This window comes from Gymnodraco acuticeps, unplaced genomic scaffold (genome assembly GCF_902827175.1).
Source record: "Gymnodraco acuticeps unplaced genomic scaffold, fGymAcu1.1, whole genome shotgun sequence".
NCBI classification, from domain to species: Eukaryota; Metazoa; Chordata; class Actinopteri; order Perciformes; family Bathydraconidae; genus Gymnodraco; species Gymnodraco acuticeps.
In genome coordinates this window covers 985,768-1,006,899 of record NW_022992351.1, presented here as the reverse complement: position 1 = coordinate 1,006,899, position 21,132 = coordinate 985,768, and the positions used below count along the sequence as shown (strand labels likewise).

Here is a 21,132-nt window from a genome sequence, read left to right as displayed (position 1 = left end):
GCTCAACCCTGCATGGGCTTAGACATTCATGTTAATTGTGATCTGATATTAGACAGACAGAAGTCCAAGTCTTTAGTACTGTTGAGGGATTTATTTGAGACAGTTTGATGAGCTGGGTCCATGATGGACCCCCAACCGTCTGCCCTCCCACTGCAGCTGCATGGCAACAGTTTTGCTATGAGCTCTGGACAAGTGCCAAAACTAAGTGCTGGATACAATGAAGGAGGAGGAGGCCAAGATGCTGTTCTTCATCAGCAAACCATGACCTCCTCTGCTCGTGTCAGTTGCAGGTTGAACCCAGGTGAACAGTTCGGGTGCCCACTGGAGCCTCTGGTTCACTGCCATGCCAAGGGCAGGCAGGACATGAAGAGCAGGAGCTGCAGTCTACTCACCATCTGCCGCTCAGGAGTTATCTTTCCCTGGATGAATCAACGGACAGCTGACTCTGAACAATCTGGTAACTCTGCTTTCCTTTATTGTCATTTACTTTTTTAAAGCTATACATGAGTCTACATAATCTTCATTAGATGCTCTGATGGGGTGAATCCATACATTTGAATTTAATGAGCATTTCCATCATTTGTTCATTGAGTGCATAACTGATATCTGACCTTAGCTGTTATAGACTCTTTGTTGCACAAAGACACATGCTGAAACTACACAGTCAGCTCCTGGTTGTTAAAACTTTCTACTAACACATTTACACACAGAGCAAGCAAAAGTCTTACACAAACACATTTATCAGATGTAAAGGCTCTTTCTTCCCTATTAAGTTAAATACATCAATAAGTATTTATGTTACAGCATTAAATAAATATCAGTCTTACTCACATTGTTTGTACTTCGGGGTCGGTATAGGCAAAGTAATGATCACAAGCTGCAGTAAAGAATTATTGTTAAATAAAACTATAAACCTGTATCTGCAAATACCCTAATTCTATTATATTGCGTCTTGTAAAAATCTAAAATATGTTTATTTTGAGTGTAAAATGTCAGTTATTTTTACGACAAATGGTTATATTTACAAAAATTGATTTAAATGGATAAAAGAAAACTGTATATGATTCCCCAATATGCTTTTTTCAGAGATATATATAAACATCATTAGCTAGCATACAACCAGGAAGCTACAGACTGGTGATATTATCTGGTGATAAGGACAGCACTTTACAATCTAAGGTCACCACAGGCCTTATTAAGTATCCATTAACCCCAGTGTGTTATGTTGTTATCAACAGGACCCTGGTATTGCTCATATACATGTCAAATAAAATCTCTAATTGTGGTTATTTTCAGTGGTGGTCTCAAGGTACCTTTTAAGTGACTGAGATGGGGATTTGACAGGTCTGCTTCTGTGTGTAGCTGTGATTAATGTGGCCTGTCAGGCAGCCGTAGTGGCGTCAGATGTTTCCCCCAGACTGTTTCTTCGGGAGGTAACTTTCCCTGAACACATGACACAGTAGACAGCCAGTCTTGTATAGCGTCTCAAGCATGACTGAATACACAGGAAGAGCTGAGGGCCCTACTTTGTCCCAGGTTGATTGGCTGAGGATTAACGTGGACCTTACTGGCACTTGAAGTCCTTCTGTGGAGGTTGATAGACTTGTTAGAAATGTGGCTTTTAACACCCTCTCTTCTTTATGTGCTCCCTCCTGCATCAGTCAGTGGCAATGTGGCGGTGGGTCTGACAGGCGGAGGAAGGCTGGGTGTCAGGAGGGAAAGAACGGCTTTCACCAACAGCCAGCTGCTGGAGCTGGAGAAGGAGTTCCACTTTAGTCCCTACCTGTGTCGTCCTCGGAGGCTGGAGATGGCCGCCGGGCTGCAGCTCACCGATCGGCAAGTCAAGATCTGGTTTCAGAACCGCAGGATGAGGTACAAGAAGGAGCACAAGGATGGAGAGGTGACAGGTTCCTCACAGGGGTCTCCCTGCAAACCTTCCTTCAGCTCGAGCTCATGTGGGGATCACTTGGGGTTTCCGGGTGCATGTGTTGTAAGAACTTCCTCCTCCTCAGAGCTGCACTTCATGGATCACGCTCCTACGTCCTCCTCTCTTTATGGCCCTTACAGTGAGGTCGGCAGTGGTCAGTGTGTTCACCCCGCATACCTGTCCCATCAATGCGGCATACTTCCATCTGTTGCAAATGGTCCACCTCCTTCCTGTACAGCTGTAGATAATCATCACTATGCTGGCATTTTAAACTGGCCCTAGGGCCCCATAATGGCCATCCCTCCTGTGCTCATCCAAATCTCAATGATACATCCACTTTCACTTACTTATGAAAGACTGGGGTATGTCTTATTAGCATCCCTGGGTTGAAATCCCCTTAACGTTCGCCATTCATGAAACATTTTAATTAAACTATGAACATATCTTAATTAAAGCAGAGCTACAGTGATATCATTTGTGTTTCTCAGGCGTGGAAGACTGCAGGTTAAACTTGCTGCTCGTTTTGTACGTACACTGCATGAACAAGACATTCAAGCTTTTCAAATGACACCCTTTGCTGTAATTTTGTCGTTGTTTCATTTATATTGTCGTTGCATGTTAAATGCATGTGTGAATCATATTAACAGTATTTTTTTTCTATTTCCCTCTGTTGTCAGAGAATAGCTAAGTGGTTGTCATATTTTCTAAGTGTCACATTTGGCTCCTTTTTTATTATCTACTGTTAATAAAAGGTAATTTGTGTAAAATGTTTTAACTGTGATAAAATGTTCATATCGACCAATGTTATATTTTGTTAAAGCCATTAAAGGGTACAGCAAGTCTTTGATACAGCTCTTGATTCATTGAGATGTCATATACTGTACATGCTTAATAAATGCATTTGGGAAAACTGTAGCTCTTGTGCAATGTTTACCCTATTCATCGCTGATTAGAGTTACATTTTTCTAGCAGTATTTCATGATTAAGGATTCCTGGACTACATCCCAAAGGGGGAAAAAAAAATCGGAAAGTAATCAAATTAAAGCATGCTTTAGATTCATTGAAAACTCTACAGTATTGTGCATTCAAGTTGCACAATCTTGCCACATAAGCCTCTCCCTCGCTCCTGCCTCCAAGTTCCCCACCATTAATCACTGAGACAAGGCAGTCTTTCCAGCACTCCAACCACAAGTCTGAACCCACTGGGCACCATGACAAGATCTGTTGCCTCCTCCTTCCCAAGGCTTGCCTTTTCAATAGCCAAATTGTAGTGCTGCAAGTCGGGGCTGGCCTCCGTCTCAGGGGCCATGTTAGTTGTGTAGCTTAGACGTCCTTCCAGCAGCCCATAGGCCACAACAGACCAATGAGGTTCAATCACTAATGACAACATATTATCTTAGCGAAAAATCAGACGTTGTTTTTTAACAGCATCCACTGTGCCGTTGAGACAAGGGGATTCTCACATGTAAATGATGTCACAGAGAAAAAAATGTTCTTGCTTTATCTGACTTCATGATTTCCACTCAGCTAAATTACTCACACAGGGAATTGTGCGTTTATTTGACAGAAGTAGGCCACAGGTTCTCTTGGGACTCGACAGCTTTACACGTCAAACACAGACAACAACTTTCATGATGGAGTGAAACTCCTCTTACACTTGATAATGTGAGCAGGAGTGTTAATACTCCTAACACAACATCACACATTTTTTGGACATGCTGACACTTTTATATCAGTGGCTGTACAGTAAATGAGCTGTCACAGAGAACTACTGACAGCAATGAAATGAGAAAGCTGATCCCCGGGTGGTCCTGGATAGAATTACCTCTCGCTCCTAATTCATTAGCTAATCAGCCCGTGGATCAGCTGTCATTTTGGTAAATATTTGACACCATTTCAGCCTTACTCAGTAGGTATCATGGGAGCTATACATTGCTATAACTCTGTGGACATTTTGAATAAAATAAAATGAGGTCTACACTTTAACTGTATCAGAGAGATCGTGACAGTGGCGTAATTTTAGAGAAAAGCAATAAAGGCAAGAGAAATAGACGAAGAAAAAGTTATCCCTTTTAAATAAGTCGCCTACAGAGAGAGAGAGAGAGAGAGAGAGAGAGAGAGAGAGAGAGAGAGAGAGAGAGAGGGGGGGGGGGGGGGGGGGGATTGTGAAGAAGGAGAAGCGCACAGTGTTGGATTCCTGAGATTCTTGGTGTGATTTATGGTGTTAATGGAGCCGAGGCTCAATAGGAACTTTACCTCTGGTTCCTCACCACATTCTCTTTCCAGACGCTGAAGCCAGGAGGATCCATGCACTGAAGTGCAGTAATTCAGTGGACCCCCGTCCACTGAATTACTGCACTTCAGTGCATGGATCCTCCTGGGGGTCATGGGGGATCCCCAAGGGTCAAGGAAAGCCCCCCGCCCCCCCAAGGGCCCCAGTGCGAGGGGGAACAGTCTACTTCCATTTGAACATTAAGTTAGCCAGTTGTTCTCACATTGGCTCGCTCCCACTTAGCAACTAAACTCATTATTTCCTTTTTGCTCACTTGACCCCAGTGTGATGACATCTGTTTTCATGAGGGCAGAGCTTGAAAGCCAAAAATCCTTGTTATTTTGTTAGAAAAATTCTGGGCTTTGATCAGACTGGAGCATTGCATTAAGAGGTTATTTGAAGTGATAAATTATGCCAGTCATGGTGCCATGAAACCAGCTTTGGTTACGGTCCATCATTAATTTCAAGATTTTGCGTGATGTCCTTTACAGTGACTGATGTACCACTGTCCAATCTGCAGCTGTTGTGAAACTGATTTTGGGGTAAGACTTGAAACATGTTCTATGCATCAAGACTCTCTTAAGCTGCCATGAAAAGAAAACGGCTGTGTCTTTAACATCGGCGTGCAGCTTTAAGTATCTCTCAAAGCATTTGCCCCTGTACTAAACAAATGTAAAGCCTGAAAACTATAACCATAAGCTGCTGGTGTCAACTGTAGTCTAATGTTATGATGTAGGTATTCCAACCTTTATTTGGAGATCACTATTAGAGTAAAACATTATAATAATAATAATAATAATAATAAATGCAAATCATCTATGTGTGTGTTTGCTCTGCCTGTTTATATTCTCATAGACTGTTGAGCTGAGTCCCCAAAGATTCATCCATGCAACATTGACACCTCTTTCTCTCATCACTTGAACAGTACTTTGGGAATGCTTTAGTCTCTGTTTTTATTTTTATATCTTCATCATTACAATCCCAACGTCACTAATTATTGCCAGGATTTACACATTTCTAAAGCATTTTGAAAGCACTGCTGTTTCCACTTTTACTTTATGTCTGGGGACGCAATGAGCAACATACCACATTGACCCAACCTTTGCAAAAGAAAAAAAGATAAAAAAGAAAAAGCTGCTGAATCACTTACAGTAACATTCAATGTGATTTATTTATAAGAAAATAGTTGACAGAGAAAATCAACTAATGCAGAAATCGAAGCAAAAAAAACATCAGAGTTTTTCAATAACGGCAACACCAGAAACAGACAGCTCAGTGCAATGGGTCTGGGGGATAGACTGGTATTCAGCTTCACTGATTGTTGAATAAACTTCAGGTCATCTGGGCGCTGAGAGAGGGCCGAGGCTCCTGAAACACAGAGAGAAAACACATTCAGAACAGGATATAAGGTTGAGATAGCCCATGGCAAACAAGAGAATCAATTTGACTGAATATTTATCACTAAATGAACCTGTTACGCTCACGTAACTTTGATTTATTCTCTCAATATATCACCGAATATGTACAAACATATAAAATGCACAAATGTTCAAATGAAAACACTCAATTCCTACTTTTACGTCTCATTTCAGCCTAAAATATTATATAGAAAGCAGCAAATTAATAAAAACAATTCAACAGTTTAGTCCTGAAGATTGTAATAATTAAATATTCAACAACTTAAGATGATTAAGGTTTAATATAATATTGTATGTTTTTTGTATTTGTGGTAATTTACATCGTATAAAATGCGATATGGTATTTTGTACAAGGTACTCTAAAAAGATGCGGGTGCTGTCTTGTATCAATCATTCATGGTGATTTATAGATGACCGATGAAGGGACTTTATATATACAAACCAGAATTGTAAAATAACTCACACTATCCTTACAAAGAAAAGTTTGATGAAAGAACTAACTGCTAGCTCTCACTGTGTCCGAAGAGTTTACATTTACAATGAAACATGACCGAAGTATTATAAAAATCACTTAATGCTGCCATAATCTATTACCACATTGGTCCGAGCCTGTTTAAGTTCATGACAACAGAGACTCCTTTTGTAAATAAAAAAATCCTTCAAATAATATAATTCTTGTTCTTTGACAGTATTAACACAACCATGGGCAAGACCTCAATAGCTACAATCTCAATATATTTGGTGACTAGTTTGTAAATATAGTTTTTAATAATCATTATGTTTGATAGTTAAATGATTTGTAAGATGAAAATAATAGTAATAAACCTTACTACAGTGTGACTGTTACATGGGATACTTTGCTACATTGTTGAGCAAAACCCTGAACTTTAATGCCCGGCCTTTAGGAGGTTTTGTTCTTTTTATGACCTATTAACCTTCTCAGCCTTTTCCCTCCACAGCAGTTACGGCTGCCCACCAGTCTCTCCAGGTGCTTGTTGCTCAAGATGATTGTTAAGTATCAATTTCCTGTGTCACCTTTATGGGTTTTATTTATTTGTCTGCCCCTTCATGTGAAACAGAGCCTGAGCATTACTCAGGTAGATGGATTATAACTCAACTGCTACGACTCATCAATCTTGGAAATTTGACTTCCTGAATCTCATACAACTGTTACTGTCATATTACGGCACAGCATTATCAAGATCAATGACGTTTTAAATGCTTCCCAGTTAAGGATGATCGGTGACAATAAAAAGGTAAGTTGGTGATGAAACTGTCTCAGCTGTGGTGAGCGGCAGTGTGCACAGGGAGCGAGTCACCTGCTGGAGATCACTTCTCCCTCTGATGGGCTTCGGTTAAATGAATGAACTTGTAATCACAACAGTCACCCCGCTAAATGTCACATGTTGACCGTTATCGATCACCCAGGAATTATTTAACACCGAACGGCTTCATCACAAAGAATCTAATCAATGTACGCTTTATTTTGGTTGTTCTCTCATAAAATATTTGTGAAAAAATCTCACATAATAAAATGTGCAAATATCAACAGTTTTAGAATACTGATATTCCATTTAAAATATGTCCAGTGTATGTTTTTTGTTTGAGGTCCTTGAGAGCTTGACCCTCTTGCAGCTCAAAAAACAGTAAAATGGTATTTGGCTGTTAACCAACTTTTGGGCCACAGAAACCCAGCTCTATGTATGTCGAAATACTTTGAATTTCATCTGCTCTAAATCTGAGATTGGTGTTGACAGTTCTTTTCATGGATCTTCCAAACAGCAACAAGTGTCTGGGGTCTAATACATTTAAAATATGACCAATATTAGAATAACATATGACACATAACATTTGTCTCTTTTTGAGTGTTGCATAGCCTTTGTATATTTGTCAAATCATAAAATATGGAACAACAAATATGAAAAAAAAAAAATACATTTGGAAATGACTTTTTTACACATACAGCAGGTGGATCTAGAAATTCGTTGTCAAGAAATCCAGATCGACATTTTGTTATTTTGAATACATTTTGAATCCCTATTGAACCTCAAATGTTAAAACTAAACTTTTGAAAGAATAATATTGCGACGTCAAAGTATCATATTAGTGTTCGACAGTGGTTGTTACAAACCTATGCTGTGAAGCCAAACATTAAGTTTCATACAAAATATTTCAGTCTGCATCTTTGGTTAGCATGTAGAAATGATGCACAAGACATCAAATATTTCCACCTAAAATTCATGGAGTCTTGAGTTTGAAAATGTTCTTCAATGTAAACATCATATAGCGTCAGTGAAGGGCATGCTGAGACAGATTATATGACACTGTCAGACAGTGATAAATGCGCAACTGTAAAGCTACTCAACCAGACATTAAAATAATATTTTGATATTGTAAATATCCAGTACTTCATTCATCTAGATAGACATCTATATATGTTATAAGGTTGACATCTCTCCTCTTATGACTGCAGGAATAATCCTTCCTGAGCCTAAATAGAAGATTAGTGCTTTATTAATACAGTGTCATTTTGATATCAGCATTTTTGCTATCAACCATGATTAGCATGCACAGGAGACTACTGATCTGCATTGTGAACAAGCAGGGGATGTTTGAATACAAAAAAATAAAAACCGCTCCTACTCTTTCCCTGCAGCGAAAACTATGCTGCATGAGGGAGAATTGTACACAGTGTGCTGCAATGATGAACATTTCCTCCTGTTTCATGTTTAACCCCGCTCATTTCCCACAGTAAGAACTCCGGAAACACACAAGTGTGGAGGGAGGATGACTGATGGCTTGTTGTCATGATGTTTGGGATTCAGCCGACTCGAAGCCTCTTGGCTCACTGAAGCTGTGAAGCACTGCAGTGCATACTACAGGCTATTGTTTGAAAAGTCCCGGTATTAGCAAGGTATTGCTTCATTGTCACACTGTTGAGCCTGTGCAGAATGCAGTTATCTGTCCCTAGCCATTTACACTGTAGTTGCATTGGATTTATGATTACACTTCCTGAACCGGGACATATTTCCAACCATTCAACAACGTAGCAAGGACACTTATTAGAATTTTACAATGTGACTGGATGGATTTTTTTGTTTTCAGATGTTATTCCCTAAATTGTGTGTGGGCTGGGTATACACTGAGCCAAACCTCACTCCTGACACCACTATTTCTCAAAAATGTCAATATTTGAAAAACACAGACATGCTCTATCAATCATACAGATAGCCATCTTTCAACCGGTCAATGTGCCACACTTGAATATCTGTCTGCCTCTGCCTCAGCAGTGCTCTGACCCTTTCCCTCTCTTTATTTCTTTTTGCCACATTACAGCTCTATCATGATGCCACATTGATGAGCCTGAGCTCCATAAACATGGCAAAGATGGCTGTCATCTTCCCCTCCTGGAACTGCATTAACGGCAGTGACCTCTCCGGGTGCTGGTGACAGTCGTCTGTCAGCGCTGGTTAATTCCCAGTCTTGTGAGGGTCAAGAGCTGACATATAATGAGGCTTGACAGTGTTGGAGGGACAAGGGTCTGGTGTCAATGGCGGCCAGTAGCATCATGTCAGCAGCAGAAGGATGAGGGGTTTAATTCAAACCACGGAGGTAATCCGAGCATGGCTGCTTTATCCCAGGGCCTCAACTGCCTATTGACACACATCAGAGCATGGACGCAAAACAAATTAGCATCAGTCAATATTCTCTCCCTCCTCCTGCCTCCTGACACAGCCACCCGCTGCCGTGTTTGCTTCACCTCCAGTCAAAACAAAAGAGACAATAGTGATCATGATGGAAAACACCTGCGCTGACTTCTTAAGTGATGTTTTCAGGGTTGGGGGCAGAATGTTCACAATTCTGGTCTGTGTGTTGATAGCATGCAAACTTTGGTTTGAGGGGGATTTCCTTTAGAATTGGATCTACTTCACTTAATTGTAGGAATATTCTATTTCTTATTTTTCATGCAGAATTTGTGGTTTAAGGGATACAAGCTGTCCAGAGGAATGAGCCTCAGCTATAGATGTCTTGTTTTTGTGTGCTAAATGTGATCATATAACTTCTGTTGCATAAAAGGTGTTGGGAAGTGATGTGGAAAAACACTTCAAATATGCTAATCAAACATATGGCACTTCTAGGGAACAAACACGGATTGCTGTTGTCTTCCTACATGATAAAAAGGTTACTTGGTTTTAAATGTAATTTGAATATGTCCGAGGGCTGCAATGGGCTGAGGCTGCTGCATTTTAAAACACACAATTTGTTTGCGTTGGGGAAAACAGACATTGTTCAGTTTTTTTTTCATTCTTCTTCTTCTTCTTCTTTCCCCTATCTGCAACCCCCCTCCCTCTGCAGAAAGCCATTACAGAAATACCATTTCTAATACCTCCGCACAGGTCTTCGATCGACTGCAAACAAATTTATATTCAGGCGGTAAACAGAAAGCTGCAGAGATTTATTTATTGAGTGTGGAGGAGAGAAACAAGCTAGCGTGTGAACCCTGAGTAACCTCCGAGCTGACATGAAGATGGATCAGTGCGCCCTGCAAATGCATGGAGAGAAGGGATATATTGCACTCAGTCATTCAGCACATCGCTGCCTGTAGAATCCCATTAACTCCCACAGCTGGGACCATATTTCTGTGTGGTAAGAATGCAGTTAGAAGTTGTTCATTACGCTGAATTATTTTGTAATTACTGCAGACTTAAAATAAATAGGTGATATTGTTCAAATAAAACTATAAGATCAGTAACCTGTCATTGTTTAATATTTAGGTTGTTGTTAAATGCTATGGGTGGGAGTGTTGTATGGTTATCTCAGTTTGAGAAAATAACAATGATTACAATTCAAATGTAATTATTTAAAAATAATTAATTAATTAATTGGCTGTATGTATTGTTTTTAATTGATTGGGACAGGAAACATTCAGAAAAAATATCTAAATAACACACATTTACTTTGAGTAAAATTAATTTCAAATGGCTACGGCTTTAGTGATCATTTGTATTCCAACCACAATAAATGGTTGTAAAAAAAATGGTTAAGGTATACACATTTCTGAAAATATAAAACAAAGTCTCTTCAGTTTGGACTGAAAGCAAAACAGTTTAAAAGGTTTGTGGATTAAACATTGACATGTTATAGCTCCATTAATTCCGTATGTTTTCAATGAATGCTTGGAGGCTCTACGACACATGTGTATATTGGAAAGTAGGTCACCAGATTTCCGTGAACAAAAAACAAAAAACTTCTGCTGCTGTGGAGCTCATTGACATTTTCACTTCTGGGCTGGAGGTGATAACACTGGGCTGCTGTGTTCCTGTGTGCTGCAGCACAGGCCAGTTTTTATTATTTGCATGTGTTTCAGGGCAGTGCAGGTGAAGTCGTGGGCTTGGTGTATTCTTCTTGTGTATGTAGTTAGGGAGAGTTTTTTGTTGTGTTTGTTTATGTCACTCAAGTTTGAATAGCCGCATGTAGCGTTATTTGCACATGCATGAAAAGTATCACACGGCGATTCAGGACCGAGTAAACACGCAATTGTATTGAGAAGAAGAAGAAGAAAAAAGGCACAGGACTAAAACAGATTCGGGGCTCTATGTTTTTAGCGCATGGACAAGCTAATCCAGCGGAGGAGCTACTTTAACCTCGATATGAACGTTCTTTCTGTCGTTACAACATCTTGATCTCTGCTCGAAGCCATTTTTGTATTTGTTCGAGGCTAATTACAAATCTGCTGCCACTGAACTTCTAAATAGCAGCTGTCACGACCTCTGAACCCATTAAGTGTGCCTTTCACATGACCTAAACCCTTCGCTAAATAGGGCCTCGGGTTTTCAATAAACCTTACACATTAGCATAATCCATTAGCTGCATCAATGTAGGCCTATAGTATGCTAATCTAGTTTTGGGATCAAATAAATGTTCTTTATTGTCTTGAAAATGTATCTCGTTCTTTGTGTGTGAAATAAACACTCCTGACGTAATTTCCTACCTGAACGCAGGTGAGGCCCATGAAGGCCCTAGCGTCTGCTGCTGCTGCTGCTGTTGGAGAACTTCCTCGCTGTTTAAGGATGTTTTGTAGTGTTAGCTATGGCCTGCCACTCTTTGTGCTCGGACACAATTAAAATGACGACCTGAAGTGAGTTTCTCAACTCGGTTTAATCAGTGTTGTCCTCTCTGATGACAGAGATGTCCGGCTATTGGCCGAGACCAGGAGGGCACGTCATCTCCATCAATCAGGGACTGCTGTTGCTCCTCTGAGGAATGTCCCCACGGTTGTCCAGCCGCCTGACCATGCGTTACTTGGATGCATGAGAGGCCGGGCATGAAGTGCAACCCCGTCCAATGATTATGCAGGGGAGAGGTGATAATGACTTCCTATCAAGAGTTAACGGCCGAAGGGAAGAGTAGCCCTCTGTTCACGGGCTGCTGCCGAGCAAAAGAGGTCATAAACCGGGACCTGAACGGCAGGACTCTCCCTGAACTCGACAGTCATGATGTGGAGGGGAACCTGGAGGTGGAAGTAGCCTCAGGATTTAATACTCCGCATCCCCGGTACTTAACTCTCTCCAACAGTTTGACTCTGTGCACCTCTTTGGACAGCCCTCCTCCTCCTCCTCCTCCTCCTCCTCCTCCTCCTCCTCCTCCTCCTCCTCCTCCTCCTCCTCCTCCTCCTCCTCCACCACCGTGTGAGGCTCTCGAGGGCTTCTCGACACCGGCCTGCCCCCACTCGTCCCGTGTCCCCTGGCGGTGCAGGGCGCAGGGGCAGGGCTCTGCAGGACGCGGATCATACTGCGCGTCAAATAACAACGAAACGCCACAATCCGGCTTTGGGTCACTTACTGAGACAATTCAAAGCTGCTCCCGTAATGGCCCCGAGATTCACGTCGCTATGGGGAGATCAGCTGGCTCGGACTGTAACGTAGCTCATATGGATGTAAGCGGTAAAACTTTTGAGTGGATGAGAGTGAAGAGGAGTCAGCACCGAGCGGGTACGTTTTTGTCAAGAGGAGGAATAAAGTTACTAAATGTATTCAGGATATTCATGTTTAGGATTGAGTTTATGTTTAATATTTAGCTTTGGTTAACTTCAATTCATAGTTGGGGAAACTTTGGTCGAAGTTTTCTTTGAGAGAGAGAGAGAGAGAGAGAATGAATAGCTGACGTGTTTTGTGCGTCATCGTCCACAATTTCCTCCGTCCACAACATTGAAGGTACATTGAAAATAAATAATGTAAAACGTTTGAAGGCATATCAAAACGTTTGAGAGGCTGCACTAGCTGTTTAGTCGAGGACACATTTGAATATGCACATGAGGAGTCGGTCACTATTTCCTTAACGGTTCCATGTTAATGTGAGTCATGTGTTCTTTAACATTGTCGCTCCATCTGCTGTTACAAGCAGGAGTTAGACTGTGCACACAAGGAGGGAGGAGTATAGTCAAAGGCCTGCTTAGCCTCACTGTATATTCAACCCTTGAAAAGGATCAATTATTTACCCTTGCCCTTACTAACCAGTAGACTTTGAATAATGCAACAGAGCACTGCCTGTCGAGACTCACAGGAAGTTGAGTAAAACTTACTCCTGTAATCTGGAGTGCTCCCTGAGTATTGATTAGTTGTCTGTTTGTAATGAAAGCTCTTGCGTATTGATTTCAGTTTGCAGCACCTTTACATGTGTCCACCTTTTTAACATAATTGCTGTCACAGATCATCATTTCCCTGACTGATGAGTCCTGGGCACAGAGCCCACAGAAGAATACATATCCCAGGCTTAAAAATTACCAATAGCTTGCTAATGTAAAAAATGCCTATCAATCATCAATGTTATATGAGTAATAGCATCTTATATAGATCACTCAATCGATCAATAATGTCAGTTGACTGACTTGCCACTGGACCTGGGTTGGGTTTCATTCATTTTATGTGAAAAGATTTACTACAGTGGTGGTCCAGTTTTTTCTTTTCCCATTGCACATTATCTGTCTGCTGAAGGGTGCTGCTGACCCAAATGTTCAGTGACCAAAGATACAGGCGGGTCATTAGCACTAGACTGAGGCCATGCAGAAAAGGCCATGCCTCTCTGTGAGGGAAGCAATAAACAAACACTGCAGCCAAATTCACATTAATATTTTGAATGATGTGGACTAAACGCATTGTTTTTGATAATGATTCATATTTAAGTCAGTGTGCCCAAAATGTGACCTCACAACATTTGATGTGGCTTCATAAAGCGATTTTTAGCCTTTTGATAACCCTTTCTTGCATGGTCATGTATGATACATTCATATAACTTGTGAAACATCATTTCATATCAAGGCAGGAGTATAGAGGCAAAAGAAGACATTGCCTTTCATTTGAGTATATCAATATTATCTGATGGAGAAATCATGAACTGTAAATTGCAATGTTGTAACATGCAACAAACTCTGATGATGCCACTGTGAGGGAGGAAAAGGTTACAATAACACATTTCACTGGCCGAGGAGTCATTTTATTCATAAAACACATTAGCCACTCATCTGATCCAAATCCGAGCCATTTGCTAACAACCACCCACGCACACACATTTCCTCTCGGTACTGTTAGTATCTGTTTAACCTCTTTCTCTATGTCTCTGAAGGGGATCATCTGTAGGAGTAACTCATTAGAGCTACTGTGTAACTTGTAAAAGAGTCATTAGTGAAAGTACGCTTTCCTCTGAGGTTATATTGGCTTTGGCACCAAAGAAAGTCTCACGTATCTTTCCACGTTGAAAGGCCTCCACAGACCTGCAGTAACCTCAGTGTATATACTCCCAGTGCGTCATTCTTCAATTATGCTTTGACAGCACCTGAATTACTGTGGGCTGGATGCCCAGATGACTGAGGCAATGTGTATCGATCTATCCCTTTTCTTCTTCCCTCTCCTTGCCTTGGAAGGCCCTTCCATTCCCTTTGCAGCCTGGCTATTTTTAACCATGCAAGTCATTTCTCAAATATTTAGTTTGATTCTTTTATGCCTTCTGGCGGCATCAATTCTATTATCTTTGGCGCCATTAATCAGAATGTGCATGTGATTTGCACTCCTGAAAGCTGAAGTTCTTAATTACAGTTTGTCTGTATTGGTTCTTCATATACACTGCCCTCTAATTCTCAGGCTTGGTTACCTTGACATTCATTTTCTTAAAACACAGATGTTGACATTTATCCTATAACTGACCTTTCCATCTGCTATGCTTTTCCAAGTGGCTAGAGGCCTGTTAACCTTCCTCCCTATGAATTGTGGTGGGAGACATTGCTCTACACCTGGCACACTGACTCCATTATGCAGCAGCAGCACATTTTCTCAGAGGCAAAGATACACTGGCGACTTAGCCACAATGTCAGCAATGAAAAATCAAGATATAGCTGCGGTTCCTGTCATTCATTGCACATAAGTAGCACAGATGATACTTTAATGTGTGACCCAGAAACCTCAAAGGAAAAAGTGGAGACATTTGTCATTAATGCAGTGTTTGAAAGGATTTGTAAACTGTTAAACTGTCATTGACAGAAAGGCCTAAAGGCAAATTATTAATGATTCTGATGAATACAGTTAATGGACTGGAAACGATACAAAGTTGTTTTGACTCGACAATTTTTATCTGCAATATAGCGACATACTTTGTTCAACTATTTGGTGATCTTGTCTTGCACCCGCTATAAAAGCAATACCTTAAGAATATAAATGTGAACCCTTTAAAATGTTTCCAAGTCAGAGGTGTTGATTCAAATCTCATCTTGTCTGCAACTTGTTTCTTCTCTGTTGTTAGATAACACACAATTCCTATTTGATAGCAGCAAAATATTTTACAATGTGCCATAGGTTTCTGCTAAAGTTGATAGTTCGGTGAAATACGACTACACAGACAGAAAAATGACTTATGGGTACAACTTTAAATCAACCAACTGGCTGCGCCAATTCCTACAAATCAAAATCTTGGAAAATATATGGATGTTTGAACTAATTTCTTCAATATCAAAAAACGTTTTAATATTATTTTTGTATTTTGTATTTGTATTATAACGCAAATTACGAGAGCAGTCTAGACATAATAAACATTTAATAACATTTCTGAGGATTTATACAAAAGTTAAAACTATAAATGGCTTTGACTTAAATGACTGGTTTCTGTTTCAGCCCTGGAATAATTGTTCATTTTATTTCCTGGAAAAGTGCGTATATAATTGTATTCAAAAGGGTTTTGTGCTTCTTTTGTGTAACCTCATTGATCTTGCGCTGACGACTCTTTTCATGTGTTCTGTTCACAGTCAGGATGCACATGACCCGTGGGTTCAGTATTGGCTCGTGCCTCGGTGCTGTTGAGGCTGGAAGCAGCAGCATGTGCACGGATGGCCAGCCCACGGTGAACGGGGCCCCGAGGACCAGCTTCAGCACCAAGCAGCTGACCGAGCTGGAGAAGGAGTTCCACTTCAACAAGTACCTGAGTCGGGCCAGGCGGGTGGAGGTGGCCGGCGCCCTGCAGCTCAGCGAGACGCAGGTGAAAGTTTGGTTTCAGAACAGACGCATGAAGCAGAAGAAATTACAGAGAGACGGGTTGCTCTCCGACCCGGGGCCAGCGGCTGCGCATTCAAACGCCGACTTGTTGGACACCTGCCCCTCTCCTGGACCGACCCCGCCAAAACACCTGCCCCTGAACTCCTGAACCGCAGGAGCTGCACAGCGCGTCACACATGCACGGGCGCCTGCCTGCAGATGTTTTGATTCCAGTTTGCATCAGTTTCAATCAGGCTTCACCTTTATTTGCTTACCACGATGGATGCTTATCGCAAGAAGCGCAATGCCAAGTTTCTTCATGCAAGAACGGGTCAAAACAATTTGTCTTCCTCCCCCGGCTTCAGTCTGGCGCTCTGATTTGAATATTAAAATTCGAGTCATTGCATCCTCTCTAGACAATGTAAACAAGGAAACAAAATTATATTAATTGCCCATAGAAACTGTGGCAGACTATTTGTTTATTTATTTTGGACAATTTGTCCAGGAACTGAATTTACGTATATAGGCTATATATGATCAACAACACGTTGCTCCTAGTTTTGTTTAAAATGTATATTATTTTTATTTATTTAAGGTCTTCATTTGATCATGTTTTTTTCAGTTTCCTAAGACAGGAACTATATATTAAGTCAGTTGTAGGCTACTATTTATTTCACCAGATCGCACACTGCTTTCTCAATCAATTTAAGTTGCAGCTTAATGGAGCTTTCTTTTTCCATTGCTTTGAAATTCGTTTGTCTCTGACACATTTGAGGAAAAAGTCAGATGCACCTGTTGTAGAAAAATCACATCCTCAACATGTTAGACAATAATTATCATTCTAATTTAAAAGAGCTTTAATGTTGTGTATTTTGACAGGTTTTAAGGTTTTCCTCCACGGAAAGATTAAAACCATAATTGACTGATAGATTTATTGATCGCTCGTATTCGAACTATTGATCCGTGGTGGTGATCCATCTATTCGAGGCACAAACATGCGAGCATTTGCATGCATCTGTAACTGCATGTTAATGGGATGTAGAAACATCACGATCGGGAGTTGTTGCGTCTTTTATTACCTCTATATACATGCATCAGAAAATGATAATTTAGCCTGAACACTCATGCGGGAGAGCAGACAATAAAACGCTGTCTGTGCTGTTTTGCAGATCAACCAATAAATTGTGTTGCCCCAGCAGCTCGGGCTGCTAAATATTCCTTCCGGATTCACATCTCATCTCATATAAAGTAAATGATTGTAAACTCGGCCCTTAAACACTGTTATGTTCCCGGATCGCAATGCGTTTCTGTCATGTTAATGTCTATTCAAATATCAAGATATGAGGCCATCAGCCACATTAATTCTATATGTGGGAATATTTTTTGTTTAGCTTTCAATTAGCGGTGTTGCTCGGGATATGAACGTTAGTAGATCCACCGCGGATGTTAATGACAACAAAGGAATTAAACCGTAAACCAGTTGGGTGTCGCTTAGAAATAAGTAGGGAGAAACAAAATGAATAAATTAGGTCCGTTTCAACCCCCTTTTTACGCGTCCTCATTAAAATTTGGCGTGTAAAAAATACTAATAAGATAATTATTAGACAGTTGCTCCTCTGCAATGCGCAGGAGTAGACACGAAGCTAAAATATGCAGTTACACCGGAGTTCACCTCTCACCTATTGACCTTTGTCTTGCCTCGGGATAACGATGACCCGGTCAGCGGCTCGGAGAGAGAAAGATGCACCATTCATTTGGATGACCTCGAAGTCTGAGATTACTTTTTTCTTTATATATGTTTCTCTTTCCCCCCCCCCCCCAAAAAAAACTCGGAACGCTTTTGTTCTGGGTGTCTGTGTCTACACACGATATTTCATCCAGCTGAATAGAGGGGCGACTGGGCCATGATAATTGTTCATATTATAATTTCATACGTCCACATAATGCATTATTTCTACACCTAGAGCTAACCTAATTTTTGCCCAATCTCTTATTTTAATAAGCCAAAAAATATGCTCTTGGCTCACTTTATGAACTGGAAGAAAGAGTCTTTTCACCCAATATGTTTTTGGATATAAACTACAGACCTATTGTTAATAACAAAGTTGACAAATTAAAGTTACTTGAGCATGCTGAATACCTAATATGATTCCATGTCTCAGCCACTATAAACACGATTTAGAACAACTATTCATAACACCCTCGCTGGTTATATATTTCATGCATATCCGCTTAAATAATTTCTGATGAATTTAGACATTAATCCTCTACAAACAATATAGCTTATAATGTTCTTCTCATTAATAGTAACTGAAAGGTAGAAAGGAATACACTTAAAGGTCTGCAGAGGATATTTTGACAGTGCAAACATTTTTTGCAAGTTTTATTTGTAATTGATATGAATGATTTTACATGCAAGCCAGACGAATAATGTAAGCCCAATATATTTAGTATTTGCATATAAACAAAATACACACCATTAAGGTCGCTTTACTATAAACAAAATAGCACAAAGTGGAATGTTTAACAAAACCATCAAATGTGTCCTTTTTTAATGCAAATGAGTGTGCACTTGTGAAGGTTAGTATGATGACAAGGATGATGAAACAATGTGAGGAAAAGTTTGTAGTAATGGTCCCTCATGTTCCCTTCCTACTGAGAAGTATGTTTGGTTGACCTTATTGTAAACTCTTTAATCATCTGGTGCAAATATGTTACCTTGCCACAGGGCTTCAAGTTACAGGTTTTAATGTGTAGAGGATGCTTGCAGCAGGTGTGCAGTCAGACTTGAAAAAAAATCTTACCTTACTTAATCAGAGACTCTACTGTATAATAGATTCACTTAGAAATACACATTCATTTAAAATAGTGGAGAAAATGTGTGGAGGGAAAGAAAACGTAATCTGAGTTATAGGGTTGAGGTGAAGGTGAAAAGAAGAGCTGATTTATTTTGCGTGAACTATCACTTTAATTTCATTCCATGGCAGCTTCAGCATTTGCCTCTCAATTGATGAAAGGCGAACCGCATTGTTTGTTCAGACCTGACATTTAGTTCGAAAGCATTTGAGTGTGACTCTACTCTGATGAATTTGTGCTCTTCTGTAATTTCTTCCTGAAGATGTATGGTTTGTTCACGAGACTGACAGCTGTGCTTTGCTTATACGGGGCCAAACACATGGTAAATGGAAGGAAAATAAAACCAAAATAACTCAGCTGTAAATGTATTACTGCCACAGGTAGAAACAATGGTGACATTGAACAAGTTGAACACATTTCTTTCCCCTTTTATTTTTTTCCTTCCTGCAGAAATAATGTCTTGTATGAAATTCCTTACAAAATGTACTTTATTAAACTCCTTTAATTAATCCATAAGGAATATTTTTATAATGAAATACAATAGCTCAACATTATTTATAACAGTGAAGTTACCTGTTAATTTGTCTTCTTCTGGTAAAACACTCTAATTGAGATATTAAATTAAATCATGGGATGGTTCATCATGAGAAGAATATTGACCATATTCGGTATTGTCTTCTATTTCAAAGGCAGCTTTTTCAAATCTCCTGAGGAGTGCATGGCATGAGGAATGAGAGAACATATACGGTTTAGAGAATATCTTAAACACTTTTTTCAATTAACACATATGCTGTGGGTTCCTTCTTAACTCATTGTAATTAATGCTAAGTTGACCTAAAATTAACTTAATGCATAATATGCATGTCATATCCTCACCAGTGCTCAGGGGAATACAATCAATGTATCAAGTTAAGCTCTTTCTCACTCTATGTGAAGCACTTATAGATAGTTCAGTTGTTGTTGTAATTACAGACCATTTGAATGTTCACCTCCCTTTTTAGTTTTTTCTGCTCGTCTGATTTGACTGTTTTTATTTATTTGCAAAGACTTTCATGCACTATTAGTCTTTTTGATCGAGCTCATTCACATATTTGACTACCAAACAATTTGTGCATCAAGAAAGTTGAAATGAAGTGCACCTGTTTCTATGTGAGTGTGTGTGTCACTGTGTGTGTGTGCCAATGCATATTTGGGTGCCCTGCGTGTACAATTACTCAAATATGTGTTTTGTTTCCGAGGTGCTACTAATAAAGCGTTAAAAAAAATACAAAGCAGCTATTTTAAATAATTGTTCACTCTCACGTGCATTCATGCTCACACACACACACACACACACACTGAATTACAAATCCATACATAACACATTGTGACAGAGCTACACTGAACAAGCTACACACCAATCCAGTCCTTGCCTCTCCTCTCCTACTCCACTCCAGGGAGCAGATGTTTGGGGACAGCTTACAGCCTCAGCGAATTTCTGTGTACAGAGCAAACAGCAGCACTCAGCACTTCTGGCTGCAAAGAGAAATGTGCTCTTGAAAAGGGGGGGGTGGGGGGCTTTAAGTCATTGTAAGGTATTATGAGGATGGTAGGGAGAATAGAGTGAGAAGGGGTGCATGTAGAGGTGAAACTGTGTCAAGGTTGCTAGTGTGTTGCATAGGATAATTCCCTGTTTCCGACTGGTGCTGTGTCGTAGCAGTGTGTGAGAGCATTATGTTCAGTGTACACACAGTATCTCCCAGTGGCATCCTGCCGCATCAGTAAAATCAACCAAGGTGGCCCTACTACATATCTGATTGTGTGGAGTCTCTGACCTCTTCCATGAAGCCCTGTTTGCTCACTAGTTTGAATTGTCCTTTCAAAAGTTGCAGACAAGCAAAAAGTGAAGGGAAACAATGGGGAAGCATTGGAATGAGCCTTAACAGAGTTTGCTGATACTGCATCTGAGACATCAGCCATAACCTAGAACCAGTGATGCTAATGATGCCATTAATATGATCCACTGATTTAATGGCACCAGTCTTGTGGTGGCATGCTGCATGTACTCCCTTCAGTCTACATTTTAGCATTTGTTTTACATTTAAAAAAAAGAATTCTGTCTGTCAAAATGTTCGTTGTGTTACTCAAATATCATGAAACATA

At 40.2% G+C, this 21,132-nt stretch overlaps 3 protein-coding genes across 4 annotated transcripts in view; all 3 read left to right on the top strand.

The window, feature by feature from the left end:
• hoxc10a (homeobox C10a) overlaps positions 1-371 on the top strand; it is a 53,780-nt gene extending 53,409 nt beyond the window's left edge. Inside the window, exon 6 of one of the 2 annotated variants that reach the window (XM_034208875.1) lies at positions 291-371. The gene's annotated coding sequence lies outside the window, so the exon portion shown is untranslated. Of the gene's footprint in view, positions 1-284 lie in introns of both variants that reach the window. The other variant, XM_034208876.1, reaches the window with a different exon arrangement.
• Positions 27-2,842, top strand: LOC117541732 (homeobox protein HOX3-like). The gene is made up of 2 exons (XM_034208881.1): positions 27-457; positions 1,662-2,842. The coding sequence occupies exons 1-2, from the start codon at positions 121-123 to the stop codon at positions 2,207-2,209; spliced, it is 885 nt and encodes a 294-aa protein (XP_034064772.1). The 5' UTR covers positions 27-120; the 3' UTR covers positions 2,210-2,842.
• A 9,086-nt stretch (positions 2,843-11,928) lies between these two features.
• On the top strand, positions 11,929-21,060 carry hoxc1a (homeobox C1a). Its single transcript, XM_034208832.1, is given in 3 exon segments — positions 11,929-11,971; positions 11,974-12,609; positions 15,909-21,060. Coding segments are annotated over 3 exon segments (1,074 nt in total). The 3' UTR covers positions 16,304-21,060.
• The last annotated feature ends 72 nt before the right edge of the window (positions 21,061-21,132 follow it).

Coding starts and splice junctions, on each gene's coding strand:
- LOC117541732 (XM_034208881.1), top strand. CDS start 121: ATGATGGACCCCCAACCGTCTGCCCTCCCACTGCAGCTGCATGGCAAC. Junction 458..1,661: donor AGCTGACTCTGAACAATCTG/GTAACTCTGCTT, acceptor CTCCTGCATCAG/TCAGTGGCAATGTGGCGGTG.